We start from the raw sequence: 14,932 nt of genomic DNA, 5'->3' as shown, positions 1-14,932 counted from the left end.
AAAGGTCTTCTAGTCCAACCTCCCCCATGCCTTGAGCAGGAACGTCTTTGACTATTATTGGATTGCTCAGAGTCCCATGCAGCCTGGCCTTGAATGTTTCCAGAGATGGGGTAGCTCCCTCTCACTGGGAAACCTGTTTCTGTATGAAAAACAAGGAGAGTTGAATACTTATTTCTGGGCCACTTAAACTGTAAGACTGTTTTCAGTATCTTGTGAACCTGTTAAATTGTAAGTAATATTTCAAAATAGAGAAATTTTAGCAGGAAAAAGTTCACTTTGGGAGTACAAGTATTCTAGAAGTACAGAATGTTAATCCAGAAGATCAGAGATGTTGTTTCAGGTCTTTACCCAAATTCCAGTAGAGCTGTGCTTTAATCTGTTGTCTCTCCTGTGGATTTCTTTAAATGCCAGTTGTTAAGCCAAAGAAAAGTGAGTCAGAAATTAATCTCAACATTTCCTTCTGAATGTTTGTTCTTCATGTTTGAATTGGTGTTTGCTCATCCCTTTGGTGGGAACCCCTTTTCCCAGTGCAGTGTGAGGAGGAATGCATTAGCTGGGCAGCTAATCAAAGACTGTGGATTCTGTTATTTGGAATCCAGCCATACCAGCTACAGCTTTGTAAAGTGTCAGAGGAGGGGTGGTTTGGCACCTTCAGATACAGACTTTGACAAAGCCAGTGTCTGTGCTGTTTTCAGAAGTCCTTCTAGTGGGCTGTGATTTTTATCCTATTCTCTTTTAGCTGTTCCCTGCTTGATATCTGGTATCAAGATACTGCCAGATAATCATACACTGATGTTATATGTGTTTTGTTTTCAGCATTTGAGTCATTTATGTAATGTACATGAGTTTATTTTTTTGGCAAAAAAGTACCCAAAAATAGTAGAGGAAGAACTAAACAAACTCACTTTGTCTATAACGTGGTAAGATACTAATCCAGACAGCATGAGACAAAAGAGCAGTTCTATGAATTTCCATCTTAATTTTACATTTATGCTTCTCATCAAAAGACACTGCAGTACTTCAACCACATTGTCATTCCCATTTTGTGATTCAGGCAGTTTCCAAAGCACAGTGTACTTCAACCCATGTCAAGGGGTAGTGCATTTCCAGTTCTTGCCTACCTCTTTCCCCAGGGCAGCCTCCTTCAAGTCAGTGTAATTCACTGTGCAGATGAGGTGGGCTCAACTTTTGTTTGCAGTCAATAGTTTGGGTGGTGGTATTTAGTGTTTGAACAAATTAAGTTTCTACAATCATGGTATAGAAGCTTACTACATGTTATGGTTCTCCTGGGGCACAGCTGGTAGGAGTTTGATTTATCAGGTGCAGGATTCTCTCCATCATCCTGGTGAAATGATGGCCATGTGGCCAGAGCTAGCACTCACTTCTGAGTCTGGCACAAATAGTGAAATTTACAGGAGAATTATGGAATTATTTCCAGTTATTTCAAATAATCTTGGAATTATGTACACCATAGTGGGTGAGCTCAGTCATGGGGTGTGTGTATTTAACCACAGCAAGCCAAGGATTTTATAATCTTGATCTAATTTTCTTGTCCTCTCTGCATTTTGTATAAAAATGTATCCTTTTAAAGCCATCTAATAATACATTTAAAACAAAAGGCTTTGGCTTAATTCTTTACTACCAGCAGATGGAGGCAGTTCTTTGGGAGCTCTTATATAGCCCATGAATATGAAGTTACAAGGTCCAGAGATGTATTGTGTTTCTGTCTTCACCAGGTGAAAATGGTAACAAAGGACCAAAAAAACCAAAAGAAGAAAAAAAGCCCTTTTATGGGACGTCACCATCTTAAAAATGCCCAGTTCTGTTCTAAGGTGTCAGATTTAGCATGCAGTTGACAGAAGACTCATTTCTGGTTTGTACTGTATTGTAGGTTAGGGTGCCCTGATGCTGCCTCTTTTACACAGAAAAGCACGCTTCTCCCACAGGAGATTTCAGGAATACAAGCAAGTAAACATAAGTAATTATAGATGCCATTTTTTTCCCACTTCTCTGGACTTCTATTTTTTCTGGAAAATGCAGAAATTTTGTTTTTTTTCTTGTGTACCATCCTCTTTGTTTTCAGATATGTTAGTAGCTGTTCTCTGTTCATGGAGGACTACAGAGATGAGCAGTCTCTACAGCCTCCTCATTTATTGGAGTTATCTTGGCTTACATGGGCTTAGCTCAGCTGTCCTGTCTGCTGATGGGTAGGAGCTGCAGGTGGTATATGGGTTAGCACAGCATTTCAGGGAATGGAAATCAATGGGTGATGATCAGCATTGTTGTTCATGCTGATCTTTGGCCAAACATTTCATTTGTAGAATTTGTGAAGCAAACTGAAAGGAGGTGTTTGTTGTTTCTCAGGTCACTGAGCTCGCAGGCTACACCGCTCGTGTCTACAACATGTTTGCAGTCTTTGACGAGGTGAGGAGAGGCATCTACAAAAGAACTGCTGTTATTCAAGGGTCTGTAAACAACAGCAGGAGTGAAGATAAGGCAGAGTTACACATTGATGGGCCCTTAGAAATCAAAGGTAATTAATTCATATTTGTATGAATTTCCCAGGGGTGGTGGGGGAGGCATGGAGCAGTGGGACAGGAGGTGAACAGAGGTTTTTTTCTGTAGCTAATCAGCCTCTCAGCCTTAATGCCCCAGAGATCATGCTGCCTTTCATTTTAACCCCCTGCTTCCTTATAACTCTGTCCTTATGGTGTGCTTTTCTAATACACAAAATGGCTCAAATGTTTTCTGTAAAAACTTTCAATGAAAAGGCATTTCAGCTGTACTATTATATGTGATGGTGATGGTACACTGACTGTGCCTGTTTTCCTCAGACCATTCATTTTTTTCCAGGAAGCTGAGACTAACATTTTCATTTTCAGCCGTCACATTATTTTGTGTGAGGTAGGAGGAGAAAAGACAGATTGGTTCTGTATTTTTTCCCAAAAATACTATGTTTTCCATGATGAAAGATCAGCCTGTGCTCATTTTTTCATAATTTAGTGGAAATCTTCAACTGCAAATGATAACTTTACCCTTCTCCTCACCTCCCAAATTATCTGATTATATATACTTTCTCCCTCCTGACCCCATCATCTGTCTTCTGGTGCCACTGTCTTTCTGTCTCCACCCTCCTTGGAGCATTTTCTCTGTACATCCATTCCTTATTGTGCCACCTCTCTCTGCCTCTTGCATCCAGCTTCTCTCTGAGGTACTCAAAGGCAGCTTTTGCAATGGGTTTTTCCTCATTTTCCCAACATAGCATTTCTGCTGCTGCCCTCTGTGGTGTTGAAAAGCCTTGTTCTCTTCCTTTAGCTTTTGAAAAGTTAAGCCTCAGTAGAGTTATAGGCCCCAAAGGGCTCTATGTGAAATAACTTCTTGCAGTGATTTCAACAGTGCTGCCCTTCAGCTCATATTTCTCAAAGGTCCTCTGACAAGGTTCATTATAACCAAGTGTGATGCAGCATGGTGGATAGGTATGGAAATAGCTGATGTCTTAATCTTATAGATCTTGGTAGTGCTTGGCTGATGTTTAAATAAATCACATTTTATAACTGTTGCATGTTGTCATGTACATGAGAAAAGATTTGTAGTTCCTGGAGCAATGATGTAATCTGGGGTCTCTTTTTAGATAACTGTTTAAAACCAAAACCAAATGCAGGTGAGATATGCAAGTGTGCTCTTCAGGTTCCCTTTAGGTCTGCTGTGTCTAAACCCACTCCTCTTTTCTCTGCAACCTTTTCCCAAGATTTCATTCCCCTACAGTCACTTTTCATCCAGTCTGAATTCCTCCTGAGCCATGGTGACAAGCATTTGCTCTTGTGTAGTTGTAGCTCTCAGAGGCAGCTAGCCAAGACCAAGCCTTGTGCACAAGGATTTAAGAAGAATTTAGGCCAGATGAATCTAGGCCACAGGCTCCACATTTTTTATGACAAGTGCTATTGTAATACTGGTTTTCCTCCTTTCTTTTGGTTGCAATGCTTCAGAAATCCCTGAAGAGTGGATTGTGTGTGGATAAAAGTGCACGTGCTCACATGCCTGTGTGTGCCTGCATTGTTAGAGGAGAAAAATCTTAATATTCTGCTTCCCCAATGGCTCTTTCAACACATAACACTTATTGCCTTTTCAATCATCCAGTATAAGTCTGTAACTAAGCAGTGTCTGTTTTGTGCCTTGCATTTACTGTTGCCAGTCAGTGTGAAAATATGAAAATAATAATAATATTTTACAGATAATAATATTGCCTTATAGCATATTTAATAATTCAGAATTTTAAAAATTAAACAGAACTTTGTACATCTTGTACAAATACAGTCAAATTGTGTTTCTGATTGCACATAAATATACTTTAAAAGCATATTAAAGTTGCAATTAAATGCTGTGAAATTAGGATTAGGAAGTAAGAATTAAGTTTACTTAATTCTTACTAGCTGACTATATTTTATCATAGATTTATTTTAATTACAGTGTCTCCACTGTATCAAAGTAATTTCTTTTTGCAGAAAAAACACTTTTTTCCCCATATACTCTCATGCTGTTGTAAGTAAAATACTTTTATGAAAAAAGAACATTTGGACTAAAATATGGCATAAAAATTTCTGCCCAGGTTGTTATGGTTTGGCAAAGTTGAAATCAGTTGAAGAAAGAGCCTCTGAAGGAAGAACGTAAGACTAAACTTAAGTGAAGAAAATGCTAGCAGAGCCTTTTACAATTAACTAGCTAACTTGGTCTTTGTTGCATTTTTCTTTGTTCAGATTAGTTTATGTTACAAATAAACAGCTTTCTAATACAACAAGAAGTGTCTTTCCTTTGCATCTTGTCTATTAAGGTAATTGCTAATATTTTTCTAGGAATCCAGCTGTTTGGGTTCTGTTGGTAAGACCATTAACAGCTGTCTGAGAAGTTAGTTTCATTCTTTTACTCTTTCCAGGGCCGTTAATATCAAAGTCCTTGTATTGCAGAGTATCCAAATGTCCAATAGAGATGGTATGTTTAGTTTGCCAGAAATCCAAATGCCAAGTGTGTCTATCTGACTGAAATGTTTTATGAGTTTCTGCAAATACTTACAAGACACGTTTACAGTGTCTGTGGCATCAAAAAGAGATGGAAACAAGCCATTGAATGTTTTCTCCTTTGCTCTTGTTGCTGGAGGAGACTGAAAGGTGCTCCAACTTTCAGAGCTGGTAGTGATTCCTAATTAAATCCTCAAAGAAGGTTAACAGGTTTGCCTGTGTCTGAGGCTGTCCTTGAACTTTTTACTGCTTGATATTAAACAGCTGTTTAAAGCAGAATGCAGAAAATACAAGCAGAATTTGAATGAACACATCTTTATAGTGCATCACGTATTTAGGATGCCTAATGTGCATTGTGTTTAGGATCAAATTTGGGTTTCATTGCACATTCTTGGCTGCTGTTGACAGTGTCTTTTGGACTAGCTAAGATTTATTATCCAGATTTTCCAATAGGAGAACCTGAAGCACATGAAAAAGCTGTCTCAAACACCAGTCCTTACTTCAAAATATACTCAGTTGTGCACAGAAGCTGTCACAAGTGATTGCTTAATGGAGGGTTTCACAAACTCTAATTTTTGGGTTTTTTTCTTCCTAGGGAAAGTAATTGATGTTGATCAAGGAATTATTTGTGAAAATGTTCCTATAATTACTCCGAACGGCGATGTGGTGGTTTCCAGACTAAACTTCAAAGTAAGATGATATGCAAGAATCTTCTGATTGTTGCCATCACATTAACATAAACAGCACAGAATTCATATACCTTATGTTAAGTACTTGGAGGAGCATATGGATAAAAGGGGAAGTCCAGAAAGGTAGGCATAGTAGCTCAATGGAGGCAGACATGTGGAGTTTTTCCTGCTCAGAGAAAGAACAGGGAGGATTTCTGTTGCTGTTGCCAGGTGAAAAACTGACCTGAGGTTTTCAAAGATGTATATGATAGTATGCATCCACCTTTAGTTAAATTCAGTCAAATTGGGGTGCTTTACTCACAAAGGCTCCTTTAAATGTCTGAGGCCACAGCAACAGTGAAAAAATGAAACCTGTAGTTTTTCCTGATCACCACAAAGAGCAGTACTGACTAATACCTGACAGCATAGTTCATTCCCCAGTCCAGTTGGGAAGCATTTACTCAGCAGAAAATTGTATTGCTTTTAAAAAGCTGTTCCAGACACCTCTTGGTACCTGCTTTCAATTTTAATGAGTGACCTTTACTGAATGTATCCTGATCTGATGTTCCAGTGCAGGTGCTGTTCTTTTTAAAAAGAGTTGAAGTTATCAGAAATAAATTTAACAATTCCAGCACATCTTTTAATTTAGCTAAAGCAGGATTTTCCTTTTCCTCTGAATTAGAAACTAGGAGAAAATGGTCCTAGCTATGGCAAAACTTGCAACAATTTCAGTGTAGGAATTTCAGAATTGTAAAATTACAACCTTATGATCAAGCAGATCAATTTCTATTTACTCATCTCAAGAGACAGAAACAAAGAAAATACAGAAGTCAGTATATTTCTGTAAAACATAGATAATTACATTGTGATTATGCACAAAGATGCACTCATATACACAGGGTAATAGTCAAATGAGTAAAAAAAATCATTTGTCATCATAGCCAAGTTAACAGAGGCAATTAAGTGGGAAATGGCAATGTGAAATAAATTTTCCAAATCACTTGACTGACCTCCTGTACCTGCAGTTAATATCACAGATAGGCACAACACTGTTTGAAACACTGGTAACACCTTTGGACCCAATCTGCATTAGAACAATTGATTCTGACTGTGATGTGTTGATGCTGTAATGTAATCATATCACATATTACATTACATGTATATAATAATATGATATATGACTATAAATATTACTACCATATACTACTGTAAACATTAATTTATAGAGATACTCTGATATAAAGGAGATTATTTTCATTATCTTAGCCCACATATTTTATCTAATGCTACTGTTTCCAGAATACATGCAGCTAATCAATGAAATTGGTTGCTAATTTTATATGAATGCTTATGTAATCCCTCTTAGGGGTCTTGGAATCTCTTGTGTATTACTGTGTAGTAATATCTTTGCATTTTCATCCCCTTTGCAGGTCGAGGAGGGGATGAATCTTTTAATCACTGGACCCAATGGCTGTGGAAAGAGTTCTCTCTTCAGAATTTTAAGTGGTTTGTGGCCTGTGTATGAAGGAGTTCTCTACAAGCCCCCTCCACAACACATGTTTTATATACCACAAAGGTATGTGTCTTGCTGAAGGTGGTGCCTCTTGCCTGGTTACATGAATTTTGACCCTTCTTCTCATATTTCTAATCTGTGATGTGTACATCCAAGTTAAAAGGTGGTAAGCACAACCTTAGGTGTGTGAAGTGTATTTATAAGAGATCTTTTCTCATTGGTGGTGCAGCATCATTAGTCATTGGAAAGGGCTCACATACACTTGTGTAGGAGCCTGTGTTCCTCAAATGGCTGAACTCCTTGATAATTGGGATTGTGGGAGCAGACTGCAGTCTGAAAGAAATTTGAAATAGACCTAGTGTATCTCAAATCTGATTTCTTTTAAAACCAGGGATCAAAACAAGTGAGAGTGGTTTGATTCTTAAGTGTCAAAGTAACCAAAACTTAACTTTGACAGTGCAAGACCACAGTCCAATCCAACAGTAACTGCAGATTGCCTTTTTAATAATATGTGCTCATTTCACTAATGGAAGCTTGGCTGTGTTGTCCTTTCTTTGTACCCTGACATGCTGTTGGACTCTCAGTATATACTCTTATGCAATTGGTTCTAGAATATCTCCTTAGAGACCTCGAACTATGTTGTTTTGCAAAAGCAAAGTCAAACACTGACTCTTTACTTCCTGTAGTTCATTTCTTCCCATGGGCAAAAGAAGTATTTGTGATAACAATTTGTAGCCTTGTTTGAAAAGTACAAGATATTAAGATGAATGGAATATACTGAACTAACCAGTAGATTTTCCTTGCTGCAGGTGAAGCTAGCAAAGAACACTGCTCTATGATTTTTCCAAATATCTGTATAATTTATTGCTAGGCATTGTCATTTTTCTGTTTCACTCAAGACTTTTATTCAGGAGTTTGGAGCAAAATACTTTATTAAATGTTTTTCAAAACATTATTTCAGAGCACCCATTGTGCAGAACATTCTTAAGACTGGTTTACTCAGAACAAAAGCTAATCTGAGTTTTTTTTCTTGAAGAAAATGTTGAGTTTCAGCCACTTCCTTCCTCTGTGTGATCCCAGCCCCTATTCAGATCAGCATCTGTGGCTGACTTGCTTACAGCCCTTTACTTACATTCCCTTTATCCTGTGAAAGCAAACAGACTCCTGTTGCATTCAAGCAGATTTGCCAAGGTGCTGGTTGAGGGGATTGCATCACATCTGCTGCGATTTCATTCCATAAATGTGTTTCTTTGTTAGCTGCTTCCCCTAACTTTGCAGTGCTGGAAGAGTTTGTCCCGCAGACGTTCTTTTATGAAACATTTTAAAAAGTTTTAATCAGAATTCACCCAATGTCATGGCATCCCTCTGTGATCGAAGCTGTAGGATTGGGGATGTGCAGTGTAGGAATTGGCATGTGCAGTCCATCCTGGTAGGATCTCCAACAGGAGTGGTGTCCTTGCAGCACCCAAGGGACCCTGCCTTAGCTCAGCCCTGTGGCTCTCTGTGAGCTCTGTGCTTCCCTTCCCCAGGGACAGAGCAGTGTCTGGGTAAATGGGCCAACAAGGAGTGACAGAGAAAGCTCTTCTGAAAAAGTGCTACACCTTGACTGTGGCTGAGGATTCTGAAGTGTACTCTGGAGGACAACTCAGCTGTGTCAGATTGTATTTTGTACAGTCAGAAGTGTGGCCTGTCACTCATAAGTGTCTTGTATTTGGACAGGGACTGAGACTGAACCTTGTAGGGATTTCTGGGTGAATGTGGCTGAAGGGGTTGATAAAGGACAGCAGTTTGTTTGGCTGTCCTTGAGGATCTCAAATTGGTTTTTTGCCCAGTGTATTTGTTCTTTGGGCATACAGAGTCTTCAATGAATATCTGAGATATTAAGAATTTCTTAAGTTGAAGTTTGTACATTTCAGGACAAGGTTTTCAACAGATCTGCTGGAGTTTTAGTGCTTTTGTGTGCATTGCCTTACATGGTCCAGGCTTTTCTCTTTTTTTTGCACTAATCTACCTGTGAGTGTTTTAATAGTTCTTTTATTTGTGGCCTAAATACATCACACATTCACTTGGGTTTTTTGTCTGTCCCTGGCTCTAGTATACATTTAGAATGTGTGTACTGGTTTGTAAACTGTCACCAAATTAAAGAGGTTTGTTTTGTCCTGCTGGTGCAACCATTTTACTTATTAATCATGTGCAAATTGCTGCTTTATCAGGATTACCTTCTGTTTATCTTTGTTAGGCACAATTCTGTGAATTCTAGACTGAAGAACAGAGTGCCCTGCCTACATTTCATCATGTTTGTATTTCATCATAACCTTAGGGAAAATTGTTCCTGTCAATCTGGAAAGTGTTCTGGAAAACGTTTCAGACTGACAGGATCTGGGAGGTGGCAGGATAGCATCAGCCTGGCATCAGCCTTCCTCACTGTTGTGTTTGCTGGGTAGCTGAAACTGGGGTGCAGCAGAAAGCTCTTGAATGGGTGGATGTCCATCAGAGCAGCAAGTTAGGATGACATCCCTGTGTTTGTGTGTATACATTACATCTCTGGTCTAAGAGCTTTCCATTAGTGGACACAGTTACCATTGAAGCATTGGCATTCCTGTGGCTGAGTTTAATTCTGCATCAGCCCATTCTGATTCAAGTGTGTGAAACCTCATCTGCACACATGAATGGTGGAGAATACAGTGACTGCTGAGTAACAAATACTCCACAGTAAATAGTACCTCACTGAAAAGATTATTTTTTCATTTCTGTTTTTTAATGTTCCAGCATAGTATTCCAGAAATGTGTGGGAAATCTTGTGTCTTTTCCAAGTACAAAAGCTAGATACAAAGCTATGATTTATTAAAATATGACTTAGCTCATTGTGTACTCCAAATTTCATCCACACTGCAGACACTTTGTAGTTAGCATTACTTAGTGGTTTGTAAGCTTTAAAACAGAGCCTTAAGAATTCCTGTCTTTTTGGGTTTTTAGATTACTTAGCATAATTATACTGCTGTTTTATCTTTTGCTGTGAATCATTGTGAGGGTTTTTTCCTCCCCTTATATAGGACTAGGCCTTGCAGAATTTATCTGTAATCAATCACAGTTCTGGTGGATGCTGATGGGACAAACTGGGGGCAGGGTGAGAAAAGCCCAGGAATTTCAGGGCTCTGCCACCATCCCTGACAGGTCTGTCCAAGAGCAGAGTGGGCAGAAGGGAGGGCAGGCAGAAGAGATGGAGGCTTGAAGAGCCTTCAAGCATCAGTTGGTGCCTGAAGCACCTTGTTGTTTCAGTGCTAGGAACTGGTCACACTTCAACAAGTTGTCAGATCTCATAGGAGACTCAGGAACTGGCAGAGTGGGTGTTCTCACCCCTTCTTCTACTTCTCTCTGTCCCTTTTTTGCAAAGTAAAATTCATTTCTGTTAACCACCTCTTTGCATTCTTCTTTGAATCTTGGCCAAGAATGTAGCATCAATGAAAAAATAAACACGTGTCACTCTAGCTGGTAAGAAACCATGGTTCAAATCGGAATTCAGAAACATCATTTTAAATAATGAATAATTATCAAAAGTATGTAGTGGGTCACATGAGTACTGATGCTGAAGAATCACTAGGCTGGAAGAGACCTTTAAGGCTGAGTCCAACCCATGCCATAACCTCAACTAAACCATGGCACTGAGTGCCACATTCAGTCTTTTTTTAAACACATCCAGGGATGGTGGCTCCACCACCTCCCCAGGCAGACAATTCCAGTACTTTATCACTCTTTAACCTTCTCCTAATATCCAGCCTATATTTATTTCCCTTGGAGCAGCTTAAGACTGTGTCATCTTCTCTCAGTTGCTGCCTGGAGAGTCCCCACCTGACTGCAGCCACCTTTCAGGAAGTTTTAGAGGGTGACACAAGATGTGCCTGAAGCACTTTGGGAATTAGCCTTTCACAACCTATCTGAAAGTAGCCTATTTCTCCAGACTGTGCCCTACTTCTACTCTGTTGGTCTTATACTTGGGAAGAGACTCTTCACTCCATCTTCATGGAAATAGAGAGCTCTAGCATGCAATTCCTCCTAGCCATTTACTACAGCCTTTCTTGCTCTCCAACTAAGTCTCAGCTTTTTCAGTTGTTAGGAGACAGATTCTACATATGGTGGCTCTCATTTCCTTAGTTTGATTTAAATGCCAGCAGAATTGCACAGCTATATACTTGCAGTTTACATTGACAACAGTATAGGAATATTCCTCAATATCTCTGCACCATAAGTTGCAGTAAAGTTCTAATCACCACTGAGTTATTGATAGAAATTGTTAATAATTTTCTGCCTGCTCTGTCATATTTTCTTACTTGCATGGAGGAATGTCTCTTGCAGTCCCTGTTAGTTCCATAACCTTTGATCTTGACTCTCGAGTCTTCCTAGCACAGCACATATCTAAAATGTCCATCAGCATTTTCTCTTTCTTGAGGACTGATTCCCATAGAGCCTGGAGTAATACATTGTACTTCTTTCTCCTCATGCATTGTCACTGTTCTTTCTCTCCAGCTTGCTTTTACTGTAATTTGGTTATTTTTGTGATAAGTGTGTTTCTCCAGTAGCATGCATGGTTTCTTTGTTATTCTGTGTGTCATTCTAGTCGAAGACCTACCCAGTTTCTCAGCAGTCACAGCAATGGTCCAGTTCTGTATTCTCTCTCTCTTGCTATTGCTCATTCAAGTAGATCTCTAACATTGCTTTCTTTCAACACCAGGGTTATCAAATGCTAAAAGGGTGGCAACAGAAGATAAACCAGTGTCAAATGTTGTTTGTTCTTTGTCATTTAAAATTTATATACCTATGTCTTGCTGCCTTCTTGACAATGCTAGGATGGTCTGAAATAGAACAGTTTAAAGGTTTATCTGGCCCTCCTAAGCTGTTTGGTTTTACATACATTGGCTCTATTTCTGGTATTTTATTTGGGGTTTGTATACAAGTCTTTTCCTGTCTGGCATTTTTCCTTCTATATTCTAAAAATATCTTTGGATACAAAACAAAATTACATCAGCCACAGAGATATTTTTCCTCTCCTTACCTCTATTAAGTAATCCAAATGTCTAATGTGATTTGCCTCAGGTAGTCCAAGGATATTTATCATGTGGATGAATGAAGCAAGAATGTTTCAGTTCTAAGGGATGTAAATAATAAAGTGATAAAATAAATTTTACATTATAAACACATGAAAATTCAAAGATTATAGTGCAAGTCAAATGTTGTTTTAAGCACAAAGTAGTTGGTAGTGGCCACTCATCCTGAAACAGTTCTTGATTATCTAAACAATTTAATCTTGCAAAATTGTTGTTTCTCACTTTCAGATACCCTATATGACATACAGAAATTTGTGCAAATGGACTGTGTATCTGTATGGTTCTTCTGTATCAGACTACTTTCTTGTTAGTGTGTGGTCTGCTGGAGAAGCAGCCTGAATGAAGTGCTGTGCAAATACACCTCTACGAGTTCTGGGGCCTCATCTCGTTTAGATGGGCTCAGATGTCTCTGTCCTGTGTTGTATTTTGCACATCCTAATTTGTTTTCAGCTGATACTGCTCTGCCTTTAACTATGATGTTTTTAGTTGAGTCAGGTGGAGTTAGGCTGTACTCTGCACATGCCAACACTGCATCAGTGATTGTCATTGCCCTTCAGCATTTTGCTGATAGTGCATCACCACATCGACTTGTTCCTTTGGTCCTTTGCCATCAGTTCATGGCATGCTGTACAGATACTTGCTCCCTGGCACACTGGATCTATCTGTCTGTGGACTTGCTGTTATCAAGTTCATGATGGTCCTTTTCAATGTGTTTATTTCCAAAGTTCACCACTTATCTGACAGAGGAGAAAAAGGTCTTTGATAGATAAGCATTAACAAAAAACATAACACACTTCATACTATGTGCAATAGTTTGGATATTACATTGATATAGATATGGTTTAAAGATTGCCTGCTACTTTGTATCTTATTTTTCCTCTATTGAGATTAATCAGTTCCAGACAGTTCTGCTGTTTGTTACAAACTGTTGGCTGGCATCTGAGAGGGCTGTCAGGCTCTCTCTTTAGCCAGGGCTCAGCTTCTTCTGTTTCATCTTTTTGTCATTCCTATAGAAATGATTGTACTTATTCTTCCTGGTTAATGAAAGTTCCATCTTGCCTCATCTAGAAAAGTTAAGTTCTTGCCTTGCACCCTGTAGGTTGGTGGAAGCTTTGCCTGCCAGGATCTCTGTGAAACCTCTCAATTTCCAATGAAGACTCACTCAGAGCTGCAAAGTTTGAATGTTTATTACTAGGTCTACCTGCTGACTGCTCACAAGTAATGGCAGTACCTCTTGGTAGGATACTGTACAAAATTCACCAACACTATTAGGCAGAGGTGGGAAATGGTTTTGTGGATTAGCTGCTGCTCCCCCTCAAGCCATGCCAGGTGTCTTCCTTACTGCTCAGACACAAGACTCAGCTGATTAAAGAACAGTTTTCAGGTATTTTCTGTTATTGAGGAAAGTGTTGCATAAATTCCAGACTGAAGTATATAGTCAACTTGCTGCTTTGGGGCTTACCTTAGGTTTAAAATGTATTTACATAAATCCAGCATTTAAGGGCTACTGCTAAACTGATCTTTGTGAAGGACTTCAGCATTCTCCAGAGTTTTGGTCCCTCAGTGCCTTCAGACTGGGGCATGTCTGGAGCAAGTTGTGGCTATGGGGAGGTCCAAGAGGGCCAAATGTAGGTGAAGAATTGAGATGTATTGATACATACTCAACTTCTACTCCAGTCATCTGTCCATGTGCCAGACTGTTTATGAAACTTCATTTAAAAGCTAGGAACAATAAGCTTTGAACTTTTTAAAAGTACATAGTCAGGTTAAGCTTGACAAACATTTTATAATTACAAAACCATTAACAGATTGTAAGAACTGAATACATGGCTGGTTTTTATAGGATCTATCCTGCAAAACAATGACAGTCTATTTAATCTGTGTTAGTTTCATTTTGCTGATATGCGCAGCTCATAGAATCATAGTGTGCTTTGGGTTAAAAAGGGCCTTGAAGACCATCCAGTTCCAACCCCCTGCCATGGGCAGGGACATCTCCCACTAGACTAGGTTGTGCAAAGGCCTGTCCAGCCTGGCCTTGAGCATTTAGAGGAATGGGGTATCCACAACTTCTTTTGCCTTCAAAATTCAGTTTTGATAGCAGTGCCAGGGGAAGAAATTCACCTAGAGGTTAACTGAGAACTCTGTGTAGCTTAGCAGTGGTACAGACAGAGTTGCATGTTAGGGAGTAATATGGTGGTTGCATTTACATGACCTAGTTTCTGCACTAAGCTCCCATTACTTTGTCCAGCTTGAGCAGTTACCTCCAGCTTAATGCACCTGCCCTGAAACTGTGCAACCAAGGATCTGTGACAGATGAACAGAATGGCAACTGTTTACTGTTTCAATAATATTTTACCTAGGAGCATCATAAAGCACGCTTCAGATGCCTTATGCATATCAAGTAATGAGAATCAATTTGGTTACAGAATGGGAAGCACTGGGAAACATAAACTTTGAAATCTGCCTGACATAAAAAGCTGGATATGAAAAGACTAAAAGGATGCTGGCTTTTTGTAAGGGAAGGACAGCTGAGAGCTCTAATAACAACTGATATCGACTTCCCTAGGAATAAGTCCTTTCTTCTCCTTCCTACTGTAGTTTTCAATCAGAAACTCCATTACAGTGCTCTATGCTTTT

General features: G+C 39.2%; 1 protein-coding gene across 2 annotated transcripts in view; it reads left to right on the top strand.

The window, feature by feature from the left end:
• The window catches only part of ABCD2 (ATP binding cassette subfamily D member 2), a 43,009-nt gene that overhangs the window by 7,770 nt on the left and 20,307 nt on the right, over positions 1–14,932 (top strand). For both annotated transcript variants that reach the window (XM_005481896.4, XM_005481895.3), the window contains exons 4-6: positions 2,365–2,533; positions 5,608–5,702; positions 7,111–7,256. In XM_005481896.4, coding sequence (XP_005481953.1) covers positions 2,365–2,533; positions 5,608–5,702; positions 7,111–7,256 — 410 coding nt within the window. The remainder of the gene's footprint in view (positions 1–2,364; positions 2,534–5,607; positions 5,703–7,110; positions 7,257–14,932) is intronic.

The sequence above is a fragment of the Zonotrichia albicollis genome, chromosome 4 (genome assembly GCF_047830755.1).
Source record: "Zonotrichia albicollis isolate bZonAlb1 chromosome 4, bZonAlb1.hap1, whole genome shotgun sequence".
Classification (NCBI taxonomy): Eukaryota; Metazoa; Chordata; class Aves; order Passeriformes; family Passerellidae; genus Zonotrichia; species Zonotrichia albicollis.
This window is presented reverse-complemented; position numbering and strand designations above follow the sequence as displayed.